We start from the raw sequence: 19266 nt of genomic DNA, 5'->3' as shown, positions 1-19266 counted from the left end.
TCCAAGTCTTCCCAGTCGTGCTTTGTAGTGGAATGAAAGCTCTGAGACACAATGGTCTTTATCCGAATAACTATTCTGTGAGATCCCAAGTTACTCTAAGGAAAAAATCAGCAGTAAATATTGGAACGTCACTTATTTCAAGCTTGGGATTTGTGATCAACTTGGAGAAGACACAAAGACAATAGTTCTGGCAGCTCAAATCACAGTGTTTTCTAAGCTTTGACAAGGGAGATTTACCCGCTCTACTCCCCCAGTGGCTGCACTTGTGGGGAGTTCTCTGGGGCAGTTGCTCCCTGGCAGAGGGATGGTTCTTCTTCCTCTCTTCCCCTTCAAGAGAGGAGAGTCTGGCTGGAACAGGGGTCAGCCTCTCAGACAGCCCTTGGATAGGGCTTTACGGACTCAGTTTCTGAAAGTCTATTGCCCCTTTGCAGGGTTTACCTCCTACCCCTCTTCCTGGGGCGTGTTGCTTTGCTCTCAGCTGAGACAGCTCTGGTGTGTTCCTTGGCTGTCTCCTGCTTGACTGGCCTGTCTGTTCCTATCACTCTCTATGTGGAGCAGCCTGCTTTGTGGTCACTGGCCTTTTCTATGGCACGCTTTCCCTTTTAAGCCCCTCCTCCTTCTCCAGGAGGAACAAGCTGTGCAGCTGGGCTTCATTAGTGCAGCACAGGCCCAGAGGAGCTCATTAGCCTCCTCCTGGCCAGTGGGTGGGCATGTCCCTTCTCAGAGATACATATGCAGGGGATCATGTTATTTATCATTAAACTGATGCCATGGAGCTTAGTAACACTTCCTTCTTAGCTCAATGGAGTCTGAAAGGAGAAAGTTTAAGATCCAACATTTTCTTCGGACACTGTATCACTCCTCCCTGAAATGAATGGGAATTCCATTTCCTGTAGTGGTTACTGTTAATGAAATCTCGTTTCACATGTTTTCCTTCTGGCTTTAGTTACTGTTATTGTGTAACAGCAGTACAATCAGAATCAACTTAAGAGACCTTGACCAAGAAGGGCAAGCAGTACCATGGCATTGCCCAGAAGCTCTTAAAGGTCCTTCACTTTAAGGGATCATATATGCACTCTTTCTGTCTTGATGTGAGCAGACAACATGGCACATATTGCTTATATCAACAAGCTCCAGGGAGCTGAAGGGTCATCAGAATTCAGGCTATGGGCAGAATCCCATATCCAAGCTTTGTGAGTATCACACTTAGTGGAGAAACAACTAGGAGAGTGATCATTAAAAAATATTATTTTAGCAGATATGCCAAGATGAAGAGCAATACTCAGTAGCAGGAGTTTTGCAATAGATTCAGAAATGGCAGCCTGGGCACTGAAAGCATTTTCCATCCAGAGTCTTTGGATTTCCTTCCCATTCACTCACCTTGCTAAGCCAAAGACCACGTCAATTCAGGCCTTCTTGTCACAGTTCCTAAAGTAATTGCACCTCTGACTCCTTTATGACCTACTTGCGGATACCCATGCTTCCCCCAAGTCATTAATTGCTTCTGTTTCCTGAAAGAATTTAACCCCTTCACACCCAGTTGCTAACAATACAAAGGGAAAGGCGAAACTGAGTAACACCTTTTCATAAAAATAAATCAGAAGTTTCCTAGTCCTCCAAACTTCAGTCCTGCCTACAGCTTCTTCATAGTGCCGCACAAAAACTCATCCTGAAAATCTGGTTCTTGAAACGGCCTCTGTAGCTCATCTGAGCTTAATGGTCAGGGTAGTCCAAATCCTTTTCACTTATTGAAAGTCAGTAATGTGAAAGTAAGTTCTTCTTTGAGTGCTTGCACATGTCCATTCCAGTGTAGGTGTGTGTGCACCCCGAGGACAGTTGCCAGAATTTTTTCCATTTGTGGTATCCGTTGGGTCAGCTGTAGCTCCCCCTGACATCTTGCATTCATAGCGTCAGTAAACAGGGCCCTGCTGACCCCACTCCCCTTCAGTTCCTTCTTGCTACCTGTGACAGTTTTGGAATCCTCATTGCCTAGGTAATCCTCCTCTTAGTGGTTTTACTCTCAGTTTTTAGTGTAAATAGTTGTTGTTGTTTTTAGCAGTTAGTGTAGTTTTAGTACTTTCTAGATAGTTTGAACTCCTCTGCTCTTAGATTGCAGGGTTGTCCACCTTCCCAATCTGAGTCATGCCTTGGTCATGAAGTTCAGCCTTGCGCTATGTGCGGTAAGTCAGTGCCTTTGAGTGACCTGCAGTCGAGCTGACTCAAGTGCTAAGGGGAAGCTCATAAGAAAGACGGCTCCCAAATTTGCAAGGAGTTTAAGCCCCAGATTCAGAACAACCAAGCTGCTCAACTGAAGGTCCTCCTCATGAAGACGGCCCTAAAACCATCCTTGGAGCTGCACTCGGACTCGTCACCGAGTACCTCGGCCTCAGTGCAGAGTATTCCTCCATCAGTCCGGGTCTCCTGGCACCGATCATCTTCCTCGGTGCCCAAGAAGAAACACCACAAGCACCAGGAGAAGAGCAGATTTCTGGTGCCGAAGGACTAGGGAGAGAGTGGCCCCATGGGGGGCCACTCTTCATCCCTGGAGCCTCACTGTCAGGTACCCATACCCAAAGCACTGCAGTGCTCTGTGACGCTTACTATGGGTCAGCGCACCAGCCAGTTTATGTGCCATTGACTCCTGAAGCCTTCACTGCGACAAGGGACCTTCTAACCCTCACCAGAGAGTCAGGACCCAACATCTCTGATGCCCAGAGTTGTAAAGGACTCTCCACCAGCTCTGCACCTGGTACCGTGACAGCTTTCCTAGGGAACACCCTCACTGACAGCTGCATGATCTCCTCAGCAATCCTCTCTGGCACTGAGAGGCGCGGAACCACCTTGGTCTCTGCAGTGCAGCTCATAATCATTGGACTTAGAAGACGGATTGTAATCCCCCCATAGACACAGCCAACCCAGCTGCTCCCCAGGCCGTTCTTACCCCACCTCGGCACTGAGTTCTTCAGTACCACTGGGCACCTGGACATCATATCCATGGGATCCGCCTACCAGGCAGTGGCTCTTCTGGAACCTGTGAGGAGGAACATGGGATTTAGGTGCAGGCTCCCTTACCAATATTTCTCAGCAGGCCCAATGCAGTCGGCCCCCAGACACCTCGAATCATCCAAAGACTGGTTTTGATGAGACGCTCAAGGTTGAAATCACAATCCCCTATGTTTTGGATCCAGCTTGGCCCCCTGTTCTCCATCTGCCTTTACTGTTTCCTGGATGCCTCAAACAGGAGGGTAAGCTGGATCCAAAACATTGGGGATTGCGATGTCACCAGTTGAGACCACACCCATCATTCATTCCAAAAGTGGTCTCACAATTCCACTGCAATCAAGCTATTTTTCTGCCAGTGTTCTATCCTAAGCCATGTACAAACAGAGAAGAACAGCATCTCCATTCATTGGATGTTTGGCATGCCCTGTCTTTTTACATACAAAGAACCAAACTATTCTGCAGATCCACTCAGCTATTCATAGCGATAGCGGAAAGAATGAAAGATCTCCCCATTTCTGCACAGAGACTCTGGTCGTGAATGACTTCTGTGACAAAGTTCCTCCTCTACCTTGGTGGCTCCTGCGCTTATTGGCAGATTTGCTCACCTCAGTGATCTTCCCCACAGTCTGGGTCAACTTCTCCCGTGTCTGATCAGGAGTTGGGAGGTTTGGTGGGAACACGGGCCCGCCCTGTACTCTGGGTTCCAGCCCAGGGCCCTGTGGATTGCAACTATCTATAGTGCCTCCTGTAACAGCTGCATGACAGCTACAACTCCCTGGGCTACTTCCCCATGGCCTCCTCCAAACACCTTCTTTATCCTCACCACAGGACCTTCCTCCTGGTGTCTGATAACGCTTGTACTCCATAGTCCTCCAGCAGCACACCCTCTCACTCTCAGCTCCTTGTGCCTCTTGCTCCCAGCTCCTCACATGCACTTCCTCTCCTCTGGCGCCCCCTGGCCTGACTGGAATGGAGCTCCTTTTTAAACCCAGGTGCCTTGATTAGCCTGCCTTGATTGGCTGCAGGTGTTCTAATCAGCCTGTCTGCTTTAATTGGTTCTAGCAGGTTCCTGATTACTCTAGTGCAGCTTCTGCTCTGGTCACTCAGGGAACAGAAAACTACTCACCCAGTGAGTAGTATATTTGCCCTCTACTGGACTCTTGTACCCCACTGGTTTGGGTCTGTCATGTATCCCTCCCCCCTGCTCAACACCAAGGGGTTGGGCAGCTTGGAATGCCAGACAGTGCACACATGACAAGCCATTGGCATTGCCGTAACGGCTCCCTGCTCTGTGTTGCACACGGAACTGGAAAGGTTGGAGGGATAAGAACCACCTGGTCACCCTTGTGTTCTTCTCCTTGTTCCGCTGTATCCATTGAAGAGGGACATGGTCTGTCACGAGGACAAATCTGCGCCCGAGCAAGTAGTAGCACAGTGCTTCCGTGGCCCATTTTACGGCGAGGCACTCTCTCTCCATCACTGCATATTTTTGTTCCCTTGGAAGGAGTTTCCTACTGAGGTAGAGAATTGAGTGTTCCTCCTCCCCAACCATCTGTGATAGAACGGCCCCCAACCCTACTTCCAATGCATCTGTCTGCAGGATAAATTCCTTTGTGAAATCAGGGGCTATTAGTACAGGGTTACTGCAGAGGGCAGTCTGTAGGTCTGTAAATGCTTCCTCTGCTGCGTCAGACCATCTTGCCAGATCAGGTCCACAGGATTTTACTAGGTCTGTCAGGGGGCTTGCCCTTATGGCAAAGTGGGGGATAAATCATCGGTAATACCCCACTACACGTAGGAATGCCCGGACTTTTTTCTTGCGACGTAGTCAAGGCCAATTTTGGATGGCCTCCAACTTGTTCACTTGGGGTTTTACCAGACCTTTTCCCACAATGTAGCCAAGATATTTGGCCTCCGTAAACCCTGCAGCGCACTTGGCAGGGTTTGCTGTAAGGCCAGCTCGCCTGAAGGTATCAAGGACTGCCTCCACCTTCTCTAGGTGGGTTTCCCAGTCTGGGGTATGAATGACCACATCGTCCAAGTGGGCAGCAGCATAACTGTTATGCAGGCATAATAGCTTGTCCTGAGGCTCTGGAAAGTAGCTGAGGCCCCATGTAGTCCAAAAGGGAGGACAGTGTATTGAAAAAGGCCCTCTGGTGTAGAGAACGCAGTCTTTTCCTTTGCATCTTCCGCAAGTGGAATCTGCCAGTACCCCTTTGTCAAGTCTAGAGTAGTCAAGTGCCAGGCATTACTCAGCTGGTCCACTAGCTCATCTATGCAAGGTATCGGGTATGCGTCGAACTGGGATACTTCATTTAGTTGCCAGAAGTCGTTGCAAAAACTTGTGGTGCCATCAGGTTTGGGCACCAGCACGATTGGGCTGGACCACTGACTGTGGGATTCTTGAGTGATCCCCAACTCCAGCATTTTTTTTTACTTCTGTTTTTATTTCCTCCCTTTTGGCCGCTGGCACCTGATAGGGCCTCACTGGGCTTGGCTACATTGGCACTTTACAGCGCTGCAACTTTCGCGCTCAGGGGTGTGAAAAAACATCCCCCTGAGCACTGCAAGATACAGCGCTGTAAAGCCTCAGTGTAATCAGTGCCGCAGCGCTGGGAGCGCGGCTCCCAGCGCTGCAAGCTACACTTGTAAGGGATGTGGTTTACGTGCAGCGCTGGGAGAGAGTCCGACCACACTCACACTTCAAAGCGCTGCCGCAGCAGCGCTTTGAAATTTCAAGTGTAGCCATATCCATTGTTATTCTGGCCCCAGGGTTCGTGACGATGTGGTGATATGTCTCGGTTGTTCGACCCGATTTTGTCGAGAACACATCTTGGTTCCGGAAGATCATCTCAGACACCTCATTCTTCTGGTCTGGTGTTAAATCGGGAGACACTCTCACCTGTTTGGAAGGCTTGTTTTCCTGGGTTAGGTCTTTTCAGACAGATATGCATGCCTCTTGTGCATGCCAGGGTTTCAGAAGGTTGATGTGATAAATCTGTTCTTGTTTTTGGCATCCTGGCTGCCACTCCTTGTAGGTTACTTCCCCCAGGGGTTCAGCCACCTCATAGGTCCCTTACCATTGGGCCAGAATCTTGCTTTCTGCTGTGGGTACCAACACCATCACCCGATCCCCTGGTTGGAACTGTTGGACTTTTGCCTGGCGATTGTAATGGGTTTTCTGGGCCTCCTGTGTCTTTTCCAAATGTTCCCGTACAATAGGGATGACCTGGGCTATCTGGTCTCGCATCTGTATTACATGTTCTATTATATTTCTCCCCTCATTGGGTTCCTCTTCCCAAATCTCTTTGGCGATATCTAGTATGCCACGGGGGTGAAGCCCGTATAATAACTCGAAGGGGGAAAACCCAGTTGAGGCCTGAGGTACCTCCCGGATAGCAAACATAAGGCAGGGCAGTAGGGTGTCCCAATCCTTCCCATCCTGACTTACCACCTTCCTTATCATAGCCTTGAGGGTTCGGTTAAACCTTTCTACTAATCCATCAGTCTGCGGATGGTAGACTGAAGTTCTCAGGGTATGTATATGGAGCAGAGTACAGAGGTCCTTCATTAGCTTTGACATAAATGGGGTTCCTTGGTAGGTTAATATCTCCTTTAGTAGCCCCACTCGGGCAAAGATCCCCACCAGCTCTTTGGCTATCGTTTTAGAGGCTGTGTTCCGCAGGGGGACGGCTTCTGGGTAGCGAGTAGCATAGTCCAAAACAACAAGTATATATTGGTGGCCCTGAGCCGTCTTCTCCAGGGGTCCCACTCGGTCCATGGCTATTCGCTCAAAGGGGACTTCTGTGATGGGAAGGGGTACTAAAGGTGCCCTCAGGTGGGGACAGGGACTGTGCAGCTGCCACTCTGGGCAGGACGCACAGTACCTCTGCACTTCTTCATGTACTCCAGGTCGGAAGAACCGTCATAGGACTCGTGCCAGGGTCTTCTCTACCCCCAAATGCCTCCCCCAAAAGATGACTATGAGCAAGACTTAATACAGCGCTCTGGTGTTTTTGAGGTACTAGGATCTGCTGTACATTCTGTCCCTGTACTGGTGCAACCCGGTAGAAGAGATGATTCTTCATTATGAAGTAGGGTCCTGGTCCCTGGGTTTTCCCTTCCACGGGGACCCCGTCTGTTTCAGTCACCTCCTTCCTAATGTTGTCGTACCTTGGGTCTTCAGCCTCGTCCCGTCCAAAATGTCCTCTCCCGGGGCTAATCTGCCCAAGATCTAGATGCCCAGGTTCTGTTGCCTCTACTGGTTCAGAAGTGTTAGGGTGGGGGTCAGACTCGAGTGCTTCTCCCTCCTGGGTGGCCTCCTTTTCAGCTGCTCGGGTTCGCCTACCTATGAGAATGAACCTCTGGCTCTGAGTCAGTATTCGGGTTCCCAAGGCCTTAGCTGCCCTTCTTTCCCTTTTTGACTTTCTTCCCTGTCTGAGAATGGAAAATAAATCTGGGGATATTTCAGAGAAGACTGGGGGTTGACAGTCTACTGTGGATGCCTCACTAACTTCAAGGTTCCCCTTTTCCTTCAATCCTCCTACTGGGAGTAAGTTTCCAAACCCTGGGAAGTCCCTCCCCATAAGCACCGGGTATGGGAGTTTAGGGACTACACCTGCTGCTACCTCAGTAGTGTTCCCCTGAATCTCGAATTTTACTGGGATGGTGGGGTAATAACCAACTGTCCCATGGACGCATGTTATCCCCCTGTGCTTAGCCCGCAGCAGCTGACTACACTTCACGAGCTTCCCCGAGACAAGCGTGATAGCACTCCCCAAATTAACCAGTGCTGTGGTCTCTAGCCCATGTAGCTTTACTGGTTTGGTGTACATATGTGGGGTTAGTGAGTCCCCCACAAGATGGATTAAGGAGCATGTGTCTGCCCAGTTCCCCAGGTTACATTGCATCAGCTCCTCAGCATTGGGACATTGTGCAGCTGTATGTCCCCACTCCCCACAGGCATAAGATCTGTATGGAGCCCTAGGCATTCCCCGGTCTCTTGGTTTCGGCAATCTAACATCATGATCCTCTTCTCCCTCAGTGCTCCGACTCTTTGTGGCTTCTGGTGAGCATTCAGCACATCTCTTTTTCCACCTGTGATTTCCTGGTTGCCCAATTACCCAAGTGCTAAGGCTTCGTGCTGCTAGTTTAACCCAGGGTGCCTCTTCCTTAACTGGTCAGGTCAGCTCCCTTGCCGTCCTTCGCCTCTCTATCAGTGCGACAACCTTGTCATAGGTGGAGGGTTCGTTCTGGCTTACCCAGGCATGAAGGTCTGGCGGTAGTCCCCTCATGTATCGGTCGATGATCAGAACCTCTAGTATCCCTTTCGGACTTCGGAACTCCATTCGCAACCACTTTTGTGCGAGATGGATGAGGTCATACAACTGGGACCGCGGGGTTTTGTTTTCCTGGTGCCTCCACTCATGATACCGCTGGGCCTGCACTGCGGTCATTACCCCAGATCTGGCCAGGATCTCTGCTTTCAGCTGGGGGTAGTCTGCTGCAGCCTCTTCAGGCAGATCATAGTAGGCCTTCCGGGCCTCCCCACACAGGAATGGGGCAAGGATGCCAGACCACTGATCTTGAGGCCAGGCCTCCCATAGGGCTGTCCTCTCAAAGGCCAGAAGGTATGCCTCTACATCATCCTCCTGTGTCATTTTCTGCAGCCAATGGCTGGCCCTTATGATCTGCGTCCCATCATGGCCGCGGTTCAGCTCTGTAAGGGTCTTTACCTGGTTTACCAGTTCCCGCAACATAGCTCGGTCTTGAGAAGCCTGGTCCATCAGCAGGCGATTAGTCTCTTGCTGCAGCCGCACTGCCTCCTGTTGGGCGGCCGCCTGGATACGGATAGCCTCCTGCTGGGCCGCCATAGCTTGTATCAATGCCCGTACTAAGTCATCCATTGTGGTGGAAAAAAAAATAAACCCTCTACTTTTTTTTTTTTTAAATCACCCTCCTTCTGCTGCTGCGCTGTGCACACCAAATAATCCCACCCTTAACACCAGTTGTGACAAAGTTCCTCCTCTACCTTGGTGAGTCCTGTGCTTACTGGCAGATTTGGTCACCTCAGTGGTCTTCCCCACAGTCTGGGTCAACTTCTCCTGTGTCTGATCAGGAGTTGGGAGGTTTGGTGGGAACCCGGGCCCGCCCTGTACTCTGGGTTCCAGCCCAGGGCCCTGTGGATTGCAACTATCTATAGTGCCTCCTGTAACAGCTGCATGACAGCTACAACTCCCTGGGTTACTTCCCCATTGGCCTCCTCCAAACACCTTCTTTATTCTCACCACAGGACCTTTCTCCTGGTGTCTGATAACGCTTGTACTCCTTAGTCCTCCAGCAGCACACCCTCTCACTCTCAGCTCCTTGTGCCTCTTGCTCCCAGCTCCTCACTTGCACTTCCTCTTCTCTGGCTCCCCCTGGCCTGACTGGAGTGAACTCCTTTTTAAACCCAGGTGCCTTGATTAGCCTGCCTTGATTGGCTGCAGGTGTTCTAATCAGCCTGTCTGCCTTAATTGGTTCTAGCAGGTTCCTGATTACTCTAGTGTAGCCCCTGCTCTGGTCACTCAGGGAACAGAAAACTTCTCATCCAGTGACCAATATATTTGCCCTCTACTGGACTCTTGTACCCAATGGTTTGGGTCTGTCACACCTCATGTATCAGACCATGTTACAAGCTTGCAAATATTCTGCCCCCGGCTAACCTAATGGCACATTCTACAAGGTCTCAAGCCTCCTCTGTCGCTTTTTTGGCACAAATTCCAATTCAGGACATCTGCAGGGTGGCAACTTGGTTGTCAGTTCATATGTTCAAGACACACCACGCCATTACGCAACAGGCCAGAGATGATACTGGCTTTGGTCGAGCTGTGTTACAGTTGGCATGTCCTTAATCTCCGAACCCACCTCCAGTGCAGCTGCTTGTGAGTCACCTACATTGGAACGGACATGTGCAAGCACTCAAAGAAGAAATAACAGCTACTGACCTTTCTGTAACTGTTCTTCGAGATGTGCTGCACATGGCCATTCCAAAACCCTCCCTCCATCCCCTCTCTGAGACAGTCGGCAAGAAGAAACTAAAGAGGAGCAGGTTGGCAGGGCCCTTTATACCAATGCTATGATTGCGTGACACCATGAGGCACTAGAGCTGGCCCAACAGATACTACTAAGGAAAAAATGCCGGCAACTGTGCTCTGAGTGTGTACACACCTACATTGGAGTGGACATGTGCAAAACATCTCAAAGAACAACAGCTAGAGAAAGGTTAGTAACCATTTTTTCTACCATTCCTGGAGGATGTTCTCCAAATGGTGCTTCTCAATAGTGTATGAGGTTAGGTCTTTCTGACATCTCAGATCCTAAAATTAATTGGATGGGTAGGGCGGAAAATGAAGTGGCTTAGAGTATGCCTGAAGGGTAGACTTCAGCATTCTGAGCCATTCAGGAAAAAATTGAGTTTCAGTCTGTGGGTTCCTATTCCTTTATTGTGTATATTCTTCATGATGATTGGGAAATGGATAGTCTGGACCAAGAAGAGGATTTTCTCCTAGTATTTAAAATTGATACTGAGGCAACTTTACCTCCTCATTCCAACCCCTTATGCTTAGTTCCCTTATTATGAGTGACCATCAAGATGGTCTTTTATTCAATTGTCTCTGCCTGTAGATTAGAGGATTTGCAGTCTGTCATCTATTCCCCTTCACTACCATCTGTCTGGATGAGGTAGTGTTGAAGAAAGTGCCCAGTGTTATTTCCAAAGTGTGTTTCCAATTTAATAGGGCTAGTCCTGCAAGGGCCCAATATATCAGAGCATAAAATTGTCACAATCAGAGTATTGAAAAGCTAGTTTTGGGTATATTTAAAGGTTTTTAAATCCTTGTACAGAGCCCTATATCATTCGACATAGTCCTAGGGGAGTTTGGCTTTAGAAGCAAAGGGATGTAGAAAAATAATCCCTGTAACAAATATTTAAAACACTCTAAAGTTTGCCCTTCTCCAGTCCAATGAAACCTTATCCATCTTCCAGGAGTTCTCAAAGATAATCACTAATGGTTCCGAGATTGCTTCAGCTAGTTCCTTAATTTCTTAAATTCCTTAAATTCATACCCTACAACGAAGGCCCTGTTGACTTAATACAGCTAACTTAAATAAGGAAGTGTTATTTACTCCTTCTCGTAACACAAGAACTAGGGGTCATGAAATGAATTTAATAGGTAGCAGGTTTAAAACAAACAAAAGGAATTATTTCTTCACACAGCACACAGTTAACCCGTGGAACTCTTTGCCAGAGGATGTTGTGAAGGCCAAGAGTATAACATGGTTCAAAAAAGAACTAGATAAATTCATGGAGGATAGGTCCATCAATGGCTATCAGCCAGGATGAGCAGGGATGGTGTCTCTAGCCTCTGTTTTCCAGAAGCTGGGAATGAGTGACAGGGAATGGATCACTTGATGATTACCTGTTCCATTCATTATCTCTTGGGCACCTGGCAATGGACAGTAGACAGGATACTGGGCTAGATGGACATTTGGTCTGACCCAGTATAGCCGTTCTTATATTCTTAAGTTAACTTTTATCTAAATATTCTTTAACCTGTTCTTTCCCTGTTTTGATTTTGTTCATGTTCCCACTTTTCATAGGATTTCTTTTTGATTTTCAAGTCACTGAAGAGCTCCTCATGGAGACATATTGGCCCCTTACTATTCTTCCTATTTTTCCTTCACACTGGGATAGTTTGCAGGTGTGCCTAATATTGTCTCCTTGAGAAACTGCCAGCTCTCCTGAACTCCTTTTTCCCTTCAATTTTCTTCCTGTGGGACCTTACCTACCAGTTTTCTGAGTTTGTTAAAGTCTGCTTTTTTGAAGTCATTCTCCTTATTCTGCGGCTTTCACTGTTTTTTTCCTTTCCTTACAGTCATTAAATCTATCATATCATGATCACTTTCATCCAAATTGCTTTCCACCTTCAGATTTGCAATCAATTCCTCCTTATTGGTCAAGCCCAGCATTCTAATTAAAAAAAGCTAACTCCTACCTGCTAGGAAGCAAGGAAGACATTGATATTCTGTGTGTTTTTAATTCTTAGAGAGGGAAGAAACAACAAAGATAGGCACCACGCCAAAATTTAGATATAGAGAACTCCTGTGACTATTTAACACAGTTATGTTTAATCCTTCCTGCCTCCTCTTTTTCTCAACACTCTCTTCCCCCTTACTTCCCTTTAAATAAAGGAATTTAAATGTTAAAAAGCCCTTAACACATTGTTAAGGTTGCATAATTGAAAAACAAGTCAAGAAAAGCAAATAACTTTCTGCAGCAATCTAAACTCTGCCAAGTTGCATGTATAGCATACGTGTTCATTTGTTTTTCTTATAAGTAGTATAATCTAATATTTAAATTAACATGCTATTTATTAATAATGAAGTATTTATATTGTGGTAATGCCTAGGAATCCCAGTCAAAATTCAGGGACCCATTATGTTAGGCCAGGTATATAATAAAACACATTTGATGTGCATTATTGTCAAGCTAATATTGTAGTGTGATCTTTGCATTAGATCCTCAGCTGGTGTATATCAGTCTGTCTTGGTATAATGGAACTATGCTGATGTCTATTGGTTTAGCATTTGGCCCTTTAACTTTTGCAGTTCTTTTCACTTTTTATTATTTTTAATTGTGCAACTCTAACAGTGAATTAACATAACTTTCTGCATTCAGCATATTCATAGGTTAAAAGTGTGTGTGTGTGTGTAGAGGTTTAAAAAGAAATGAAACATAAAAGTAAAGTACTATGACACAGGACTATACAGCCCTTGATGCATGTGCCCCATGGGACCTTTTAGAAGGGTTTCAGTTCCACACATTTCCAGTTCCCCCTTCCTAATCTGCTCCTAAATCTTCATAAGTAGATTTATGAACAATTCTATCTTTAGAAGAACTCCAGAAAATGAAAAAAAACAACCCTTAACAGAAAAAAAACCTCATGTTTTTTCTTTTCTTGTTAGTTCACAGAAGTTGATGATGATGACTGGGATATATCATCTGTAGAAGAAGAAAATTGTTTATTAGCAAAAGATGAGAGAGGGCAGAAGGGAACTGCAGTTCAAAAGAATAATGAATCAAATACTGCATCAATGGTACATGCCTGGGGTGTTCCTAAGGCAAACATGCCTAAGGAGGAAGGTAATATATTCAAACATTTACAGTATTTGAGGGGAAAATGGGATTTAAGCACCTGCCATCATTAAAGAAAAACTTAAGTGTAGTATAAAAATGTTTTAATCACAATATCTAATTACAATGGAAACTAAATAACTTTTTAAAAAGTTATTTTGTCATCAGTATATAAAAAGGATGCAAAATTTATTCTAAGATTCCAAGACTCTGAGCACCTTCAAGCTTCTGCCATTTTTTCTTTTAAATAACCTGTCTGAAAAAAAAGTCTCCTTCCCCTCCCAAACGTGGAATTCCCCCCTCTAAATTACCTGGTTTGAGAATAATATTAAATCTTTGACCTCTGGCCATTAAAGATTTATATCTTCTGACTCAGGCTGAAAAGGGAGCTTTATACCACTGGAAAGGAGAGAGATTCTTATCTTTCCTGTGGGGGATACAAACAATTGTTTCTAGATAGTTCCAAGATACTGGACTTGAAAATTATCATTTTTATGTGTAGTAAAGATATGTAAATCATTTTCAGAAAGGCCTGCCATATTAGCACTGACAGCTAGTATCATGGTCCCTACTGTAATGAGGGAAGCAGTCTTCATATATAGCTATTTATAATTTTCCTCCTGTCGGTGAAATCCTGGCCCCGTTGAAGTCAATAGAAGTTTTGTAATTGATTTCAGTGGGGCCTTATTTCACCCTGTCAGTTGGAAGGAAAATAATGCTGAATTATGATTGATTGTAATCTAGTTTTATCATCTAAGTCATTTTTTTTATGTATTTTGTTAACAGGATTTCATGATGCTGATACAACAAGCACATTAAAAAGCAGCTTAGTCACTGTAACTGATTGGAGTGACTCTTCAGATATATAACTGTTCAATTCAAAATGGCAGACATTTCTGTTAGATCATAATACAGAGTTAAAGACCCTGTCTAAAAGATTCTGACTCCTATTCATTTTTTTCAATTGTACATTAATAACAAGGAAGATTTTTTACAAAATGCTTGTGTCTTTTAACCTTGAACAGTTGACAAGGAGATTTACATACATGTAATTAGACCCTCAGTATTTAGAAACTTGGGGTGAAATCCTGGCCGAATTGAAGTCAATGGCAAAACTCCCACGAACTTCACTGGGGCCAGGATTTCTCCCTATTGTTTCTTTGTAAGACTGAAACCAGTTTCTAAAATAGGCCAGAAGCATTAACTAATAGACCGTTTCCTGCAGAACGTTAGTTATCAGTATTTTTAAAGCCTTTTTTAAAAAATGTATATATTTTTTATTTTATCCTGAATTTTATATATAAATGTGAACATTTTAAATAAGCTTTTTCTTTGTATTAAAATGTTAACATTTCCCAGCATGATTTAAAGTAAGTGTCAGAGGCTGAAAAATGGTATAGTTTACAGATTTGTTGGTGTATGCCTTGAAACTTAATACTGGGAAAGTGTTTCTTCTTTACTTATTAGAATATGTTTTAATGTGTATTCATCTAAAACTTCAAATTATAAAAATATAGCTAGACAGCTTGAATGGGAACAAGAAAGGTACAGATGTGGTATTGAACACGTATTTGTATTTTTTTGTTTTTATATTCAGTTAACTTTTGCTCTTGCAGTTGCATTAATTTCCCAAGATAGCTGCCTTCATAAAAAAAAGACTTAGCTGCTTTTGAATTTAAGTAGTAATAAAACACTAAATTTAAAAAAGCTTGAATGATTAGTCCTGTATTTTTAGATGTGTCCTTTTTTTATATAATTAATGTAATACAAGCTACTCCTTTTCTATTATGTTGAGTTTTTAAAAACTAGGATTGTTGAGGATATATTTTATATATTTATCCTCTTTCCCCCAAAAATTGGTTCACCAAAACTCTGAGGGTCTTCAATTTTTGGTGGTGGTGGTGACTTCATCTTTGAGAATCAATACATCTGAATAAGTCAGTGGTCCCCAAACTGGGAAGCGCCACCTAAAGAGACACGGGGGAACGTTCAAGGGGGCAGGGCAGAGCCCAAGCCAGCTCCCACGGAGGGCAGGGAGGGAGCATCACTCAGCCCCTCCCTGCCCCCAGCCACTCCCTTAGCTGCGACTCAGCTCCTGGCTCCAGACCCGTTCCCAGCCTTGGTCTCCTTTCCCCCATTTCCCCATTCCCACTGGTCACAGACCAGCTCCCAGGAGGTGGCACAGACAGGGGCAAGGGGGCACGATATGAAAAGTTTGGGGACCACTGCACTAAGTAGTGAGTGATTTATCCTACACCTGGTCCTGCTTCTATTTAAGTCAATGGGAATTTTGTTATTGACTTCAGTGGCAGTAGGTTGGGGCTCCATCTTCCTTGGGATTGCACAGGAAGAAAATCAGGACAGACTTTGGCTCCACTGCTGGAATAATCATTTAAAGGCACTTCTAAATGTGCACCTAACATTGCAGACACTTCCTTATGAGTCTGTAGTCATGTCAGTTCCATTTGCTTCAGTAGAGTTGTTAATGAGAATAAGCCCTAACCTGAATAAAAGACCGCAGGAGTGGCCCTGATGTCAGGAAGAACATGAAACAAGATCATTGTGGATTTAATGTGAACCGCACAGCTGAAACTAATGCCTACCTATTTTGATATTAAAAAAAACCTTGGAAAAAAGGAAAATACAGATGGGTCCAACTGATTTAGATCAAATTTAGAATTTAGACTATGGCCATTCTGCCTGTCCAAACCTCAAGAAAGGTATGGGTTTGATTTTTGAAGAAGAAACTATAATTCATTATAGGTAAGACTACGTTTTAGTCACGAGTATTTTTAGTAGAAGTCACAGGCAGTAAACAAAAATTCATGGCCCGTGACCTGTCCATGACTTTTACTATGTATCCCTGACTAAAACTTGGGGGGAGGTGCAGTCTGGAGGGCACAGAAGGTGCTGTGGGGGGAGGAGTGATGCAATGGCTGCTTGGGGGTGGGGGCGTCATGGTCTGGAGGGCGTTGGTGGGGCTGAGGCAGGCTCCCTACCAGCCTCCTGGGAAGCAGTGACCCCAACTCCTAGTTTCACATGCTGTCTCCGCTCTGCCCCAAGCCCTGATTCTGCAGTTCCCATTGTCTGGGAACCACAGCCAATGGGAGCTGCAAGGGCGGTTACTGCAGATGGAGGCAGCACGTGGAGCTAGGAGCTGAGGGAGGGGAATTCCTGTTGCTTTTCTGGGGATCCCCCTCAGGTAAGCACCACCCTGCACCCCACCCCTGAACTCCCCCCCCGCACACACCCAAACTCCTGCTGCTGGGTGGGAGGAAGGCTGAAGACTGCCCCAGCAGTGGCTGCTGCACCTGGCCAGGAGCTGCCTGAGCTGCTCAGATGGCCCTCGGGCCAGGCACACCGTCCAGTTGCAGAAGTCATGGAATCCGTGACCTCAATGACAAACATGGAGCCTTAATTATAGGGCATATGTCCCAAAGGTGTGCTGTGGTCATTCATAATCTCTTATTAGGTAAATCTGACTCATTGAATCATCATACAAATAACTGTTTGAAAATTGTCACAGTTCCAAGTGGAAAGAAAGACAATGCTAATTCCCCGTTACCTGAGATCTTAAAAACGTTTGCCTAACTAATTCAAGATCATCCAGCAGGGCTGCCACACGTCACATAATTACAAGTGACATTCATGCAGTCAGCGGCCCTCTCACGCATTCCCACTGCCATCCTGGAATCTCCTGCAAAGTAGTCCACAGGCATTGGCTAAGATTTTTCCTGTAATCACTTCTAGTGGCTGCTGGTGGCCATTCTGGTGCCAGGTGGTTGCAGGAACCTAGCCAGTCTGCAGGAGGAGTAAGCAACTGGCAGAGCAAATGGCTTGCTAGCAGCTGCAGTAAGGAACAAAAGGGGACCAGAGACAAGTAGAGGGAGGGGCAGATGGGGTAGTGGTAGACTGGAGGAGGGATGGCGGCAGGCTCAGAGGATACAAGCTGAAGTGGGGAAAAGCAGAATGGAGGAGCTTGCCCCGGCCCTCCACCCACATCCCCAAGCTCTCAGGTGCTGTCACTCTGCCCCCCAAAATTTCCTTTCAAGTTGCCTTAAACTCAAAATACCCCTCTCCGACAGTCTGCCCTGACTCCCTCCAATATATTGGTCACAGCTCCCTTCTCTAGGCTCCCTGGTCAGCCCTGGTTCCCCCAGCCCCTAAACTCTTGCTCTACCTAACTGTCTCCCTCTCTTGCTTCTGTGGAATGTGAATGATTGGCTCTTGTCTCCCCCACACCTGTTCCTCTGTTCACTGGCACCCTAAGGGAGAAAAAAGGACCTGATTTTCAGAGCTCCTGATCACATCAGTCCCTGTTGACTTCAACTGGACTTGCAAGGTGTTTAGCACTTCTGAAAATCAGGCTCTAAGTGACTGTTTCTCACTGGTGAAAAATTTTACATAGGGAGTTGCACAAAACGTGACTTCTGGCTCCAAATCCTAAACCTATTTTGGAACCTGCTCCTATACTGCTGCTGTGATGTACTGCATTAGATACTGTGCATTTGATATCATACAAATCAAGTAGGTGACAAACTTATCTGTAAATATCCTATTTATTTTTTGTAGAAAGCAAAAACAGCAAGTGACTTACAGATATATAATTTATATATAACACCAACATAAATCTTAAAATATTGTATAAGAAAATTTACATCAATATGTAAAATGCTGCAAGTTAATATTTTAAAAATTCATTGTCCTGGTGGTGATTATGCTGGTACTCATATGGAAATCACTCTGTGAATGAACTGTACAAACTGATTTGAAAACTGGTTTTGTATCTTAGAACAGTACAATTAAACATAAGCATTTTTGTCAAAGTGCTTTGGAGGACCTTTTGGTGATTTAAAATCTGCTGCACTATTGTGGACCTTTGTCCTAGAAGACATCACAGATGTGGCTCCATTATATGTGTACTCCATTCTGAAAGACAAAAAACTATCCATTTACAGCTCATTCTATGAACAGGTAACAATTATATGTTTGTGTGTTTAAAAAAAAAAAAATTCAAACTAGGGAAGAAATGTGTGCTTTCTCCCAGCAAAAAACAGACCTATTATCAATTTCACTTTGCCACCTCTCACCTCAGCAGGATCAAACAAGACCAACACCTCTGGCTATGCATTAAAACATTTTGTTTAGGGCAGCAGAAACTCCTGCTCCTTAACTTAAATCTCATCTGTTTCCATCTAATCTGCTACCTTTCATAGCTTCTCCTCCAACAACATCTTCCTCTTCTTCAGTCTACCTCCCTATTAATGTGTACATCAGGGGTCAGCAGCCTTCAGCACACGGCCCATCAGGGTAATCTGCGGGCTGCGAGCCATTTTCCTGACGCTGACTGTCCACAGGCACGGTGGCCCTCACAGCTTCCCGCAGCTCCCATTGTCCAGGAACGGCCAACTGTGGCCAGTGGGAGCTGCGGTGGGACATGTCTGCAGACAGTCAACATCAGGAAAATGTTTTGCAGCCCGCCAGCGGATGACTCTGATGGGCCACATGCCGAAGGTTGCCAACCCTTGGTGTATGTTGTCTAACAGTCCAGCAGCTTAGGGTTGCTTCAGTTATGAAGGGGCAACATGTATCTGTTCAGAATACACATATGGTATGTTGGCTATACTATGCAACTGATTGCTTTTCTATCAGTTTCTGACACATGGTAGCAACTTTGTAAGTACATGCAACCTGAAACAATGGTTTTCCTGAATGTTGGTTATGAATTCTTAAAAAGAAAAACATTAACTTTAAATTCTATTATTTTCTTTTTTTCACACAATCCTTTTCAAAAGCTTGTTGTAGAATTGTTTTGGATGCATAATTAAACTCCAGCTGTATAGCTTACCTTTCTGTATGTTTAATGATCACAAATTTGCTAATATATTGATTTATTTCAATAAAATAAGTGCAGTCACTTGGGTTCTGTACCTTGGGGATTTACTGTTTCCAGCTATTGAGAAGCAGAATATACTGCCACCAATTATGCAAAGTGATGCTCCAGCCCATCCAATGAATAAAGCTGCTCCTAATTCATACCTGCAGGAAAGTCATAAATAGGTTAATAAATTGTTTGCTCAGGATATAGA

General features: G+C 45.3%; 2 protein-coding genes across 5 annotated transcripts in view; one reads left to right on the top strand and one right to left on the bottom strand.

Moving 5' to 3' along the window:
• DZIP1 (DAZ interacting zinc finger protein 1) overlaps nt 1-14834 on the top strand; it is an 88062-nt gene extending 73228 nt beyond the window's left edge. For all 4 annotated transcript variants that reach the window (XM_030567516.1, XM_030567524.1, XM_030567532.1 and 1 more), the window contains 2 exons: nt 13009-13186; nt 13964-14834. In XM_030567516.1, coding sequence (XP_030423376.1) covers nt 13009-13186; nt 13964-14046 — 261 coding nt within the window. In that variant the 3' untranslated portion in view covers nt 14047-14834. The remainder of the gene's footprint in view (nt 1-13008; nt 13187-13963) is intronic.
• A 2209-nt stretch (nt 14835-17043) lies between these two features.
• Nucleotides 17044-19266, bottom strand: part of CLDN10 (claudin 10) — a 108300-nt gene continuing 106077 nt past the window's right edge. Inside the window, exons 4-5 of the mRNA XM_030545354.1 lie at nt 19109-19216; nt 17044-18106 (exon numbers count right to left, since the gene is read on the bottom strand). Of these exons, the coding sequence (XP_030401214.1) occupies nt 17980-18106; nt 19109-19216 (235 nt within the window). The 3' untranslated portion in view covers nt 17044-17979. The remainder of the gene's footprint in view (nt 18107-19108; nt 19217-19266) is intronic.

The sequence above is a fragment of the Gopherus evgoodei genome, chromosome 1 (assembly GCF_007399415.2).
Source record: "Gopherus evgoodei ecotype Sinaloan lineage chromosome 1, rGopEvg1_v1.p, whole genome shotgun sequence".
Classification (NCBI taxonomy): Eukaryota; Metazoa; Chordata; order Testudines; family Testudinidae; genus Gopherus; species Gopherus evgoodei.
Note: the sequence above shows the minus strand (reverse complement) of the source record. Positions and strands in the feature narration are given on the sequence as shown.